Below are 14,450 nucleotides of genomic sequence, written 5' to 3'. Positions count from 1 at the left end.
TTTTTCGTTCAATTAAACGTCATAAAGTAAGCATTAAACGATTAACGTATACACTGCCAATGCTGTCGATATCTATTGACAAACTGTGTATTTTTCATACGTTCAATCTTCATCGAGAGTTTATTCAGGTTTGAGTTGGAATTCATAATCAAGAAACACTTTATCAGCAGTATAAATATTTTTTGTTTTTTAATTTTCATTGACATTTTAAATAATGATAAAATGTACGTCTATTCCCCCACATATTTTATAATCTTGATAATATACATATAGGTATGTATCTAACAAAAACATGCAGTTTCATTTTAAAAATGTTTTTCGTATTTTGAACTTCATTCGACGTAATTCGATGCATTTTTTTATTCTTTATAAGAAAGTATTAATATAGTTGGGCCAAGAATTGATTAGTTTAGAAGACATCTTAGGGAGAGATCTGTAGGCTCTTTCTCTCTCCCCTTAAAATATCTTTGGACGGATGAATTTTCAAGCCAAGTACCTTAGTAATTTTTTGTAGTGAATTAAAAAACGCTTCAACTGGTGTATAGAAAACTACAAAATTCGAACAAAATTTTGTAGTCCCTGGGTTCTCTCTATCTCTCCCAAAGATATCTTTTGAACTAATCTGTTTTGGACTCAAGTACTGTACATACTACTTTTTTATAAAGTATTAAGTACTATACTACTATTGTACGGTTGTTTCAAACGTAAGCATCATTGCGATGCAGATGTATTTTTATTAACCCCAATTAAGCTACTATTGGGGTAGCGACAGTAATATAATAACTCGTCATATATAATGTAACACACCGTAACGTGTATAATAATTTGGTCGTATGCATTGATACGCAAATGTCTTGATTGCGGCAAGTTTGTTGACGACGAATCGTTAATCGAAGAGGCAAGTCGATTAGGGATTCCATTGTATTCTATAAACGTAATTATAGGCATAGCCGATAATAACCTATGTATAAACTGTAGAAATAAGGACGATGCACCGACGAGTTCTAGTACCTTCCTTTTGTCTAATGTCGATTGCAGATATTGTTTCACAGCGTTCATGATAATCTTATAAGTTGTAAGGTAACTGTATGAAAATCTTTTATACAAGTTATTATGAAAACATTATATTTAGTATGTGTACTCTTAACAGTCAATGTGTATTTACGTAACATTTTAACAGAAAACAAAAGAAATGAAATATAACAATATCGAGTACTTACTCTGTGTAAATGTATTTATTCATTTACTGAACAGTATAAATTTATACACTCGCTTGTTTTTGGCTAAATGGCCAATAATAAATTACCTAAATGGCTAAATAATAAAACTTATTGTTAGTAAATCCTTAAATCCAAATTAACCCTTTACATTAAGAAGAGATACGAAATATAAAAATTGCTATTACTCTTAGTAAATATATTCATTCACTGGACAATGCAGACATTTGATAGGAATTAAATGTTTATTTCTAATACTTAAAATGTAAATTTAATTGTTTGTAGATACATTTACTTATCAAACTATTATGCATATATGACAAGTAAGTGTATACATTTGCAGTAATATAGACAACATAAAAGAGTTATTATTTCCAGATTCTCATTACATTCCTTCGTTAGGATATTAATAACTTTTATCTAGTCTTATCTTCTGATAAACACACTTGGTGTTCTAAAATATGCGATGCGAACGAAATAGGTGATTTCTTAGAAAAAAATTTAATCAGAAATAGATTGTCGAAAATGTCTTTTTAAGTTATAAGATAATTGATTTTAAATAGTCTATATATCACTTAAGGGTCTATGCTTAAAGCTTCAGAAATTTGTTTAATTTATAATTTACATCAACAATTTATACTAAATATGTACCAACAATTATATATCAACAATTTCAAAGTAAATATGTAAATCAACATCTTATTATATTATTAAAAAAATATTTGAAAATTCAAGTTACAGCTACAACATATTTTGAAACTAGACGATCATTCATACTGTTTTATTTCTTTTCAAAACCATAAGCCAGTGAAACAGATTTTGTTTGAAACTCGTAGGTCACTCTTTCGATAAGCATTGTTCCTTATCAAATTGTCCCATCCGTTTGGTAATGCTTTGTTCAGACTGATAGTGAACACATATTGATCTTACATTCATTTGTAAGTTTTATTAGCAACGACTATTGACCGCGTAATGGTTATCCGTTCAAATTAACCTTTAGTGAGAAAGGTTTGAGATCGTTTAATAGTCTCGTTGAGCCAATTTGCGCAAAAGAAGCATCTAGAAACGCGAAGATTAAAGGAACCATGAAGAAAGAAATTATAGAGATATTATGGCTCATTTCACAGGGTCACAGAAAAGAATAGTATGCCGGAAATGAGTTTAAACGGTTTAATTTCTATGACCACTGCGTGCTCGTAACACGCGCGGAAAAAGGAATAAAATACTGATTGTATGTTCTATTCTCGAATGTTAACATAATTCTATTTCTACTTTATTAGTGTCAATATTATCTTACTTCGATTGTAATATTTTTTGTTTTAATTATTCCTAATGAGCGATTAAGATTCTAACAGAAATAAAATCAGAAGTACAGTAATATCGTTATAAGATTTCAAATTAAATTATGTATAAATAAATTTGCAATCAAATTAATCATATTTGTATAAATTCTGTATAAATTACAAAAAATAATGAGGAAGATAAATAATTTTTTGAAAAAAGGAGAAGATAATACTAGCATGAGTTAAAGTTATTAGATAAGATAAAGTAAAACTTACATTCTTTTTTGTAGTAGATTATTCTCTATAAATTTTTTGCCTGTCTGCCTTCATACTGATATCCCGTATCAAGTATCTAAAAAAAGGTGTTTGGGTTAAAAAGAATGCTTAATAATACCATAAGACTATAATACATCCATTTTTTCCCTTTTTTTTTGTTGATAAATCAGTAACAGTTTTAAAGTTGCTTAAGCTTCATAATATTACAGAAAGGGGAAATTAACAAAAAAACAAGGAAATATAAATCAAATATGAAGGGAAATTTTTGAAAGTCGTTAGATAACAAATTTATCTGAAAATAAATGGATCACTGAGAGGTCTTATCGGTGTAACATTTGGAGAAAGGCTGGAGGACGTTTGGGGTAATTTTCGTTATACTGGACATTTGAAAATTAATTAAAAGAGAGACATGTAATACAGAAACAGTAAAAATGACAATAAACAAAAATCTATATTTCTTTTTAAACATTTTTTACATATAGATCACTATAGATCATTGTATTGATCATAGATCTACCAAAGATCCCCATATCGCTTCCAACATGCGTGTGGACTGTATTTAACTGCTCGAGCTCATTGAACGGTATGAATATTTGTAAATTCGTACGAAAGTGAACGTGTCCTGTGTATCACGAATCGAGAACGAAAGTACCGGGACAGAGATATAGGGCACGGTTCTACTATCCCACTTTTACCGACCTCAATTTCTCTCACCTACATCTGGCGCCCACGACCGACTTGAGAGTTTCGTTTCGTTTTCACTTTCGCTGGCTGTGCCATCATCCTGACCCGACCCGATCGAGATTTCTATTAACCTGGCACACCGAACAGATCTCTCCGAGGAAACTGGAGTGTCCTAGGTCAGGATCACGTTCGCTTTCACTGTTTGTCCGTTTCCTTCATAGTCACTTTCGATTTCTGTGATTTTAGATTGCTATTGTGCTCGCCCTTTTATATGAAACACAGCTCGTTCGTATAGATCAAAGTTTGAACGATGTCCAAAGTATTTGAAGTTCTGAAACTAATATTGAAATTAATGATCAGAAGTTAGTTAATTAGTTGGTTAATTATTGTGCATCTTATATGAAAGTTGACAAAACTACTTTATCTATTTTTGTTACTATTTTTGTTACTTTATCTATTGTTGTCATAATTACTGACAACACTACAAAACAGATTTAATGTTTTTGTATTTTTAATTACTAAAATAATTGATCTCCCTTATACGAATGACGAAACGGAACTTGATGCCCACAACACTGCAACCTGCTGTATGAAATTGACAAGTTACATATTTTATAAAAGATAAACATAATGTTCATAAATATATCTTTGAATTATCATATGCTACTATTTCATTAATAACATTTTATTAAAATAAAATAATTTGTATAAAGTGTAATAGTTACTAAAACATCCAGTTCTTAAATATATTAACTTTTCAATTGAATGAGATAAAAATACTCTCAACTGATAATAAATAGCATTGTAACAATGATTCCAAGAATTTGAATGATGTACTTACGCATTAAAAACTATATCTTACAACATCAAATTATTTGAATGGCAAATACAACATATTAAATTACGATCAACGTCATACCATTCAAACACATCTCTATACCAGTTACATACGTATCGAAACACAGCAGCTGCAATCTAAGTGTTCAAAAATTTGGATGACTTATTTACGAAGGTACGTCGCCAGATACAAGATGAATCATTGCAATAATACCCATAAATTTTATCAGATGACTTGACATGGAACATTTATCAGGAGACAACTAGAATATAAAAGGACCAGGAAGAAATAAACCCACCAGTAGAAGTGACGACGTGCAATTGATAAACGTGTACAAGTGTGTTTCATGAAAGTTTCGTACAATGAAAGGTAACTTCGAATAAACACGTATTGTTCTATAAGTGTAACATATAATAGATAAGAACGGAAAGTATTGTGTTGTTCGCGAGATATCACAAAATTTCGTGTTACTTTGGATATTTATTTGTGTGCTTAATATTAGATCAAAGACACTTTAAATATAATGGGTTTGATCAATGAGTTTAAAATTTTAAAAATCAAAATTTTTATTAAAAAATCACTTCAAACACAGCTTACTTCCACCTTAGTAACTTTTGACATTTATCCATTGTTGATAAATGTCACCAGTGTCCAAATATTTATAATATTGTAAAATTATAATATTTCCTTGTTGTTAATAGGTGTCACTATACTTTTCCTCATCTTACTTGTTCACACGTTTGACGCCCATAATAAACATGGGGGACGGATGACAAAGCTAGAAAAAAAGCACACTTTGAAGAGGGAAGCAGCAATTGAGAGAATCCGCGAATTGTATGAAAAACTAGATGAAAAAGACAGTGAAGAAAGTGAAAGAAGAAAACCTCCAAATATTTCGAACTTTCCAGTGTGGAAACGCAAGCAAGATTCTTCTGATAGCGATTGCGACTCCTCCAGTACGAAAGATTCTTCTGATTGTGAGTCATCAAGTTCAACAGATGAAATTAGGTCCTCAACATCACGTTTACATAAACAATCAAACAGCAAACATCAGAAACATGATTCAAGGCGACAAAAAAACGGAAATCATGCGACAGGGCATAAAGCAACACTAAACTTACTTGAAAAGTTCGAGGAACAATTTAAACGCCTTTTAAAAAAACTAATACCAAGAGTCAAAGAAAGAATACATATAATAGAAATGCTCAAATACCACAAAATTGATCCATGTCAATCCCTCTCACCATTACAATTCTTTTATAAAAGACTCTATGAATATAATAAAGCTAGATACATGGCGTGGAGGAAAAAGTTGGAGATAAGAAATTATATATTAAGCCACATGAATCATTTGGATGCAGAAGCGATAATGCGTAAATGCAACATCCAACGAAATATTCCTTACGCCCTTCGTCGTGCCCAAATGAAAAGATGCATAAATGTTTACGCCTCTATTAAGAAAATATTCAAAGTTGTAACAAAACTACCTCGGCCAAGTTTAAATCCAGCTGATGAAATACTGTGGCTGTGTAATAAAACATCGCCACCTACGTCATCAACAACACTAGAAAAAAATAGCAAGGACGCAGAAACAACTGCAAAAATTATTACAACAGCTGATGCTGACAATTATCCATCGCCAATAACAGATAGCGAAAGTACAAATCACACAAGTACTACAGAATCAACAAGGCATCGGGGATCAATCAAGGCACCTTCGTCCACAATTACTAGCAAAGAAACAGAGAACACTACCACAAGCAGAATATCCCCCATTTCAAGTGTTGTTGAAACCGCAACTGAAGCGACCAACACAATACAAGGTCATATAACAACTACAAGCAGTAGCAGTAAGCCATCGTCACTAACAACTAGCGAAACTACACGGCGGACACATAGAAAAAGACTAACAACTAGCTCAGTGCCCATTGAACAACCGTCACCTACAATCACTATTCACAGCAAAAATAGAACCCCGTCCAGGGAAAGACCAAAAACCTGGAGCAGTGCTCTAACAACAAATGCAGGAACTGCCACGATAGAAGGCCAAACAGAGAGTATAATTAGTAACATTAAGCCATCATTAGTAACTAACGACACTACAGAGCAAGTAAATACAAACGGATTTAGAAATACCTCACGGCCCATTGACCAAACGTTATCTAAGACCACCATTCGGAACAAAAATACCACACACTTAAACGAAAAACGTACCACTTGGAATAGTGTCGGAACCACAGCTACAGGAATTTCCAAAATAGGAGGTCTGAAAGAAACTATAATTAGTAACAGTAAGCCATCATTAATAACAACTGTTAAAACGATAGTGAACATATCAAGTGAACACGCGCCAACAGCAAATACTATTCAAGAAAGAATAACCACCCTGCCGAAGGAAAGACCTGTCCCTTGGAGCAGTGCGCATAATACAACTAAAAAACCTGCCACAGCAGCGAGAAAAGAAGAGGTGATCATCAGTGGAACTAAACCATTATTAGGAACAACTGTTAAAACGATAGTGAACAGACCAAGTGAACACACGCCAACAGCAAATATTATTCAAGAAAGAATAACCACCCTGTCGAAGGAGAGACCTGTCGCTAGGAGCAGCGCTTATACTACAACTAAAACACCTGCCACAGCAGTGAGGAAAGAAGAGGTTATAATCGGTGGCAGTAAGCCACGATTAGTAACAACTATTAAAACGACAGTGAACAGACCAAATGAACACACGCGAACAGTAAATATTATTCAGGAAAGAATAACCACCCTGTCGAAGGAAAGACCTGCCGCTTGGAGCAGTGCGCATAATACAACTAAACGACCTGCCACGGCAGCGATGAAAGAAGAGGTTATCATCAGTGGAACTAAACCATTATTAGGAACAACTGTTAACACGATAGTGAACAGACCAAGTGAACACACGCCAACAGCAAATATTATTCGGGAAAAAATAACCACCCTGTCGAAGGAACGACCTGTCGCTTGGAGCAGTGCGCATAATACAACTAAAAGACCTGCCGCAGTAGCGAGGAAAGAAGAAGTTACAATCAGTGGCAGTAAGACACCATTAGTAACACCTGTTAAAACGATAGTGAACAGACCAAATGAACACACGCCAATACCAAATGTTATTCAGGAAAGAATAACCACCCTGTCGAAAGAAAGACCTGTTGCTTGGAGCAGCGCTCATACTACAACTAAAACACCAGCCACAGCAGTGAGGAAAGAAGAGGTTATAATCGGTGGCAGTAAGCCACCATTAGTAGCAACTGTTAAAACGACAGTGAACAGACCAAATGAACACACGCGAACAGCAAATATTATTCAGGAAAGAATAACCACCCTGTCGAAGGAAAGACCTGCCGCTTGGAGCAGTGCTCATAGTACAACTAAAAGACCTGCCACAATTGCGAGGAAAGAAGAGGTTATCCTCAGTGGAACGAATCCATTATTAGGAACAACTGTTAAAACGATAGTGAACAGACCAAGTGAACACATGCCAACAGCAAATATTATTCAGGAAAGAATAACCACCCTTGCAAAAGAAAGGCCAGTTGTTTGGAGCAGCGCCCATACTACAACTAAAAGACCTGCCACAGCAGTGAAGAAAGAAGAGGTTATAATCGATGGCAGTAAGCCACCATTAGTAACAACTGTTAACACGATAGTGAACAGACCAAGTGAACACACGCCAATACCAAATATTATTCAGGAAAGAATAACCACACTGTCGAAGGAAAGACCTGTCGCTTGGAGCAGTGCTCATAGTATAACTAAAAGACCTGCCACAATGGCGAGGAAAGAAGAGGTTATAATCAGTGGCAGTGAACCACCATTAGTAACACCTGTTAAAACGATAGTGAACAGACCAAAAGAACACACGCCAACAGCAAATATTATTCAGGAAAGAATAACCACACTGTCAAAGGAAAAACCTGTCGCTTGGAGCAGTGCTCATAGTACAACTAAAACATCTGCCACAATTGCCAGGAAAGAAGAGGTTGTCCTCAGTAGAACTAAACCATTATTAGGAACAACTGTTAAAACGATAGTGAACAGACCAGATGAACACACGCCAAAAGCAAATATTATTCAGGAAAGAATAACCACACTGTCGAAGGAAAGACCTGTCGCTTGGAGCAGTGCTCATAGTACAACTAAAAGACCTGCCACAATGGCGAGGAAAGAAGAGGTTATAATCAGTGGCAGCGAACCACCATTAGTAACTCCTGTTAAAACGATAGTGAACAGACCAAAAGAACACAAGCCAACAGCAAATATTATTCAGGAAAGAATAACCACACTGTCAAAGGAAAAACCTGTCGCTTGGAGCAGTGCTCATAGTACAACTAAAACATCTGCCACAATTGCCAGGAAAGAAGAGGTTGTCCTCAGTGGAACTAAACCAGTATTAGGAACAACTGTTAAAACGATAGTGAACAGACCAAGTGAACACAAGACAACAGCAAATATTATTCAGGAAAGAATAACCACACTGTCGAAGGAAAGACCTGTCGCTTGGAGCAGTGCTCATAGTATAACTAAAAGACCTGCCACAATGGCGAGGAAAGAAGAGGTTATAATCAGTGGCAGTGAACCACCTTTAGTAACACCTGTTAAAACGATAGTGAACAGACCAAAAGAACACACGCCAACAGCAAATATTATTCAGGAAAGAATAACCACACTGTCAGAGGAAAAACCTGTCGCCTGGAGCAGTGTTCATAGTACAACTAAAAGATCTGCCTCAATTGCCAGGAAAGAAGAGGTTGTCCTCAGTGGAACTAAACCATTATTTGGAACAACTGTTAAAACGATAGTGAACAGACCAAGTGAACACATGCCAACAGCAAATATTATTCAGGAAAGAATAACCACACTGTCGAAGGAAAGACCTGTCGCTTGGAGCAGTGCTCATAGTATAACTAAAAGACCTGCCACAATGGCGAGGAAAGAAGAGGTTATAATCAGTGGCAGTGAACCACCGTTAGTAACACCTGTTAAAACGATAGTGAACAGACCAGATGAACACACGCCAACAGCAAATATTATTCAGGAAAGAATAACCACGCTGTCGAAGGAAAGACCTGTCGCTTGGAGCAGTGCTCATAGTATAACTAAAAGACCTGCCACAATGGCGAGGAAAGAAGAGGTTATAATCAGTGGCAGTGAACCACCATTAGTAACACATGTTAAAACGATAGTGAACAGACCAGACGAACACACGCCAACAGCAAATATTATTCATGAAAGAATATCCACGCTGTCGAAGGAAAGACCTGTCGCTTGGAGCAGTGCTCATAGTATAACTAAAAGACCTGCCACAATGGCGAGGAAAGAAGAGGTTATAATCAGTGGCAGTGAACCACCATTAGTAACACCTGTTAAAACGATAGTGAACAGACCAAAAGAACACACGCCAGCAGCAAATATTATTCAGGAAAGAATAACCACACTGTCAGAGGAAAAACCTGTCGCTTGGAGCAGTGCTCATAGTACAACTAAAAGATCTGCCACAATTGCCAGGAAAGAAGAGGTTGTCCTCAGTGGAACTAAACCATTATTAGGAACAACTGTTAAAACGATAGTGAACAGACCAAGTGAACACATGCCAACAGCAAATATTATTCAGGAAAGAATAACCACCCTGTCGAAAGAAAGACCAGTTGCTTGGAGCAGCGCTCATACTACAACTAAAAGACCTGCCACAGTAGCGAGGAAAGAAGAAGTTATAATCAGTCGCAGTAAGACACCACTAGTAACATCTGTTAAAACGATAGTGAACAGACCAGATGAACACACGCCAAAAGCAAATATTATTCAGGAAAGAATAACCACACTGTCGAAGGAAAGACCTGTCGCTTGGAGCAGTGCTCATAGTACAACTAAAAGACCTGCCACAATGGCGAGGAAAGAAGAGGTTATAATCAGTGGCAGCGAACCACCATTAGTAACTCCTGTTAAAACGATAGTGAACAGACCAGATGAACACACGCCAACAGCAAATATTATTCAGGAAAGAATAACCACACTGTCAGAGGAAAAACCTGTCGCTTGGAGCAGTGCTCATAGTACAACTAAAAGATCTGCCACAATTGCCAGGAAAGAAGAGGTTGTCCTCAGTGCAACTAAACCATTATTAGGAACAACTGTTAAAACGATAGTGAACAGACCAAGTGAACACATGCCAACATCAAATATTATTCAGGATAGAATAACCACCCTGTCGAAAGAAAGACCAGTTGCTTGGACCAGCGCTCATACTACAACTAAAAGACCTGCCACAGAAGCGAGGAAAGAAGAAGTTATAATCAGTGGCAGTAAGACACCATTAGTAACACCTGTTAAAACGATAGTGAACAGACCAAATGAACACACGCCAACAGCAAATATTATTCAGGAAAGAATAACCACACTGTCGAAGGAAAGACCTGTCGCTTGGAGCAGTGCTCATAGTACAACTAAAAGACCTGCCACAATGGCGAGGAAAGAAGAGGTTATAATCAGTGGCAGCGAACCACCATTAGTAACTCCTGTTAAAACGATAGTGAACAGACCAGATGAACACACGCCAACAGCAAATATTATTCAGGAAAGAATAACCACACTGTCAGAGGAAAAACCTGTCGCTTGGAGCAGTGCTCATAGTACAACTAAAAGATCTGCCACAATTGCCAGGAAAGAAGAGGTTGTCCTCAGTGCAACTAAACCATTATTAGGAACAACTGTTAAAACGATAGTGAACAGACCAAGTGAACACATGCCAACATCAAATATTATTCAGGATAGAATAACCACCCTGTCGAAAGAAAGACCAGTTGCTTGGACCAGCGCTCATACTACAACTAAAAGACCTGCCACAGAAGCGAGGAAAGAAGAAGTTATAATCAGTGGCAGTAAGACACCATTAGTAACACCTGTTAAAACGATAGTGAACAGACCAAATGAACACACGCCAACAGCAAATATTATTCAGGAAAGAATAACCACACTGTCGAAGGAAAGACCTGTCGCTTGGAGTAGTGCTCATAGTACAACTAAAAGACCTGCCACAATGGCGAGGAAGGAAGAGGTTATAATCAGTCGCAGTGAACCACCATTAGTAACACCTGTTAAAACGATAGTGAACAGACCAGACGAACACACGCCAACAGCAAATATTATTCATGAAAGAATAACCACGCTGTCGAAGGAAAGACCTGTCGCTTGGAGCAGTGCTCATAGTATAACTAAAAGACCTGCCACAATGGCGAGGAAAGAAGAGGTTATAATCAGTGGCAGTGAACCATCATTAGTAACACCTGTTAAAACGATAGTGAACAGACCAAATGAACACACGCCAACAGCAAATATTATTCAGGAAAGAATAACCACACTGTCGAAGGAAAGACCTGTCGCTTGGAGCAGTGCTCATAGTACAACTAAAAGACCTGCCACAATGGCGAGGAAAGAAGAGGTTATAATCAGTGGCAGTAAGCCATTATTAGGAACAACTGTTAAAACGATAGTGAATAGACCAAGTGAACATACGCCAACAGCAAATATTATTCAGGAAAGAATATCCACCCTATCGAAAGAAACACCTGGTGCTTGGAGCAGCGCTCATACTACAACTAAAAGACCTGCCTCAGTAGCGAAGAAAGAAGACGTTATAATCAGTGGTAGTGAGCCACCATTAGTAACGACTGTTAAAACGATAGTGAACAGACCAAATGAACACACGCCAGCAGCAAATATTATTCAGGAAGGAATAACCACCCTGTCGAAGAACAGACCAGTCGCTTGGAGCAGCGCTCATACTGCAACTAAAAAACCTGCCACAGTAGCTCGGAATGAAGAGATTATAATTAGTGGGAGTAAGCCACCATTAGTAACGACTGTTAGACCGATAGTGAACAGACCAAATGAACACACGCCAACAGCAAATATTATTCAGGAAAGTATATCCACCCTGTCGAAGGAAAGACCTGTCGCTTGGAGCAGTGCCCATACTACAACTAATAGACCTGCCACAGTAGCGAAGAATGAAGAGGTTATAATCAGTGGCAGTAAGCCATCATTACTACCAACTGCTAAAGCAATAGTGCACTCAAGTACAGGCCGATCAACCAGTACTCCAAAACCAGTTTACCACACATCACCTGGAAACATTGTTCAGGAATGGATACGGAGCCTGTCGAGGGAAAAACCTGCCGCTTGGAGCAGTGCTGATACAGCAACTAAAAGACCTGCCACAGAAGCGAGTAAAGAAGAAGTTGTAATCAGTGGCAGTAAACCATTGCTACTACCAACTGTTAAAACGTCAATGCATACAAGTACAGTCGGATCAACCAATAGCCCAGGACCAAGTGAACATACGTCATCTGCTAATATTATTGAGGAAGGAATAAACACCCTGTCGCGGGAAAGACCAACTGCTTGGTACAGTGCTGATACGGCAACTAAAAGACCTGCCACAGTATCGAGGAAAGAAGAGGTTATAATCAATGGCAGTAAGCCACCATCAGTAACAACTGTTACAACGATAGTGAACAGACCAAATGAACACACGCCAACAGCAAATATTATTCAGAAAAGCATATCCACCCTGTCGAAAGAAAGACCTGCCGCTTGGAGCAATGCACATAATACAGCTAAGAGACCTGTCACAGCAGCGAGGAAAGAAGAGGTTATCATTAGTGGCACTAAACCATCATTAGGGACAACTGTTAAAACGATAGTGAACAGACCAAGTGAACACACGTCAACAGCAAATATTATTCAGAAAGGAATAACCACCCTGTCGTGGGAAAGACCTACTGCTTGGATCAAAGCTGATACCATAAGTGAAGGGACTGCCAAAACAGCGAGGGAGAATGAGCCTATAATCATTGGCAGTAATCAATCATTGGTAACAATTGTTGAAGCGAATGGACATACAAGTGGAGGAAGCTCAGCGAGTAATTCAGAATCAGCTGAGCAACTGTCAACCGGAACTACTACTCACGAAAGAATAAGCAGGCTCTGGAGCCGTGGACCCACCACACGGGGCAGTCCTGATATTACTGATGAAGTAACTACCATAACAGGGGGGCATAAAAAGATCATAATCAGTAGCAGTAAGCCATCATTCGCATCAACAATTGAAGGAATAGGACATACCAGCACAGAAAGATCAACAAGTAGTTCAAGGCAAAGTGAACAGACGTCATCGGGGATTACCATTCATGACAGAATAAGCACCCTGTCGAAAGAAAGACCTACTACTTGGAGCAAAGCTAATACTACAGGTGATGGTACTGCCAGAACAGCGAGGCAGAGGGAGGCTATAATCAGTGGCAGTAGGTCGTCATCAGTAAAAATTGTTGAAACGATTGGGCATACAAGTACAGAAAGACCGACGAGTCGTTCTGAACCAACTGAACAAACGTCACCCGGATCGACTATTTATGACAGAATTAACACCATTTCGAGCAGAACTCCCACCATTTGGAGCAGTGCTAATACTACAACTGAAGAAACTGTTACAGCCGCGAAACACAGAGAAACTATAATCAGTAACAGTAAGCCATCATTAGGAACAATTATTGAAACGATTGTGCATACAGATACAGATACACCGACAAGTGAGCCAACTGAACAAACGTCATCCGGAACAATTATTTATGACAGAATTAACACCATTTCGAGCGGAACACCCATCAGTTGGAGCGGTGCTGATACTACAATTGAAGGAACTGTCACCACAGTGGGGCACTGAGAAAATATAATTAGTAGCAGTAAACCATCATTAGTAACAATTAGTGGATAGGGCATAGGGCATACAAGTGCAGGAAGATCAACAAGTAGTTCAGGACCAAGTGAACAGACGTCATCTGAAACTACTATTCAAGATAGAATTAACACCATCTCGAGCGAAACACCCACCACTTGGAACAGTGCTGAAACCTCCACTGAAGAAACTGCCACAACAGGGGAGGAAGATCAACAAGTATGTCAAGGTCAGCTTGACAGCTTCATCTAGATCTACTCAGGAAGGTACCTATAGCGTCACTTGAATTACAAGGCCCACTACTTCAGGCAGATTTGAAGGTACGGTAGAAGTTCAATCAATGACTCACTAGTAGCAGTGGACTATATTTGATAACCGCCAGTGAAACTGAAGAGACA

General features: G+C 37.7%; 1 protein-coding gene across 1 annotated transcript; it reads left to right on the top strand.

Moving 5' to 3' along the window:
• Nucleotides 1–5,067: 5,067 nt before the first annotated feature.
• On the top strand, nt 5,068–14,040 carry LOC114878467 (mucin-5AC-like). The gene has a single exon (XM_029192317.2). It carries the CDS (start codon nt 5,068–5,070, stop codon nt 14,038–14,040), a length of 8,973 nt encoding a protein of 2,990 aa, XP_029048150.2.
• The last annotated feature ends 410 nt before the right edge of the window (nt 14,041–14,450 follow it).

Source organism: Osmia bicornis, chromosome 2 (genome assembly GCF_907164935.1).
Source record: "Osmia bicornis bicornis chromosome 2, iOsmBic2.1, whole genome shotgun sequence".
In the NCBI taxonomy this organism is placed as follows: Eukaryota; Metazoa; Arthropoda; class Insecta; order Hymenoptera; family Megachilidae; genus Osmia; species Osmia bicornis.
The sequence above is the reverse complement of the archived record's forward strand: the minus strand, read 5'-3'. Positions and strand labels throughout refer to the sequence as shown.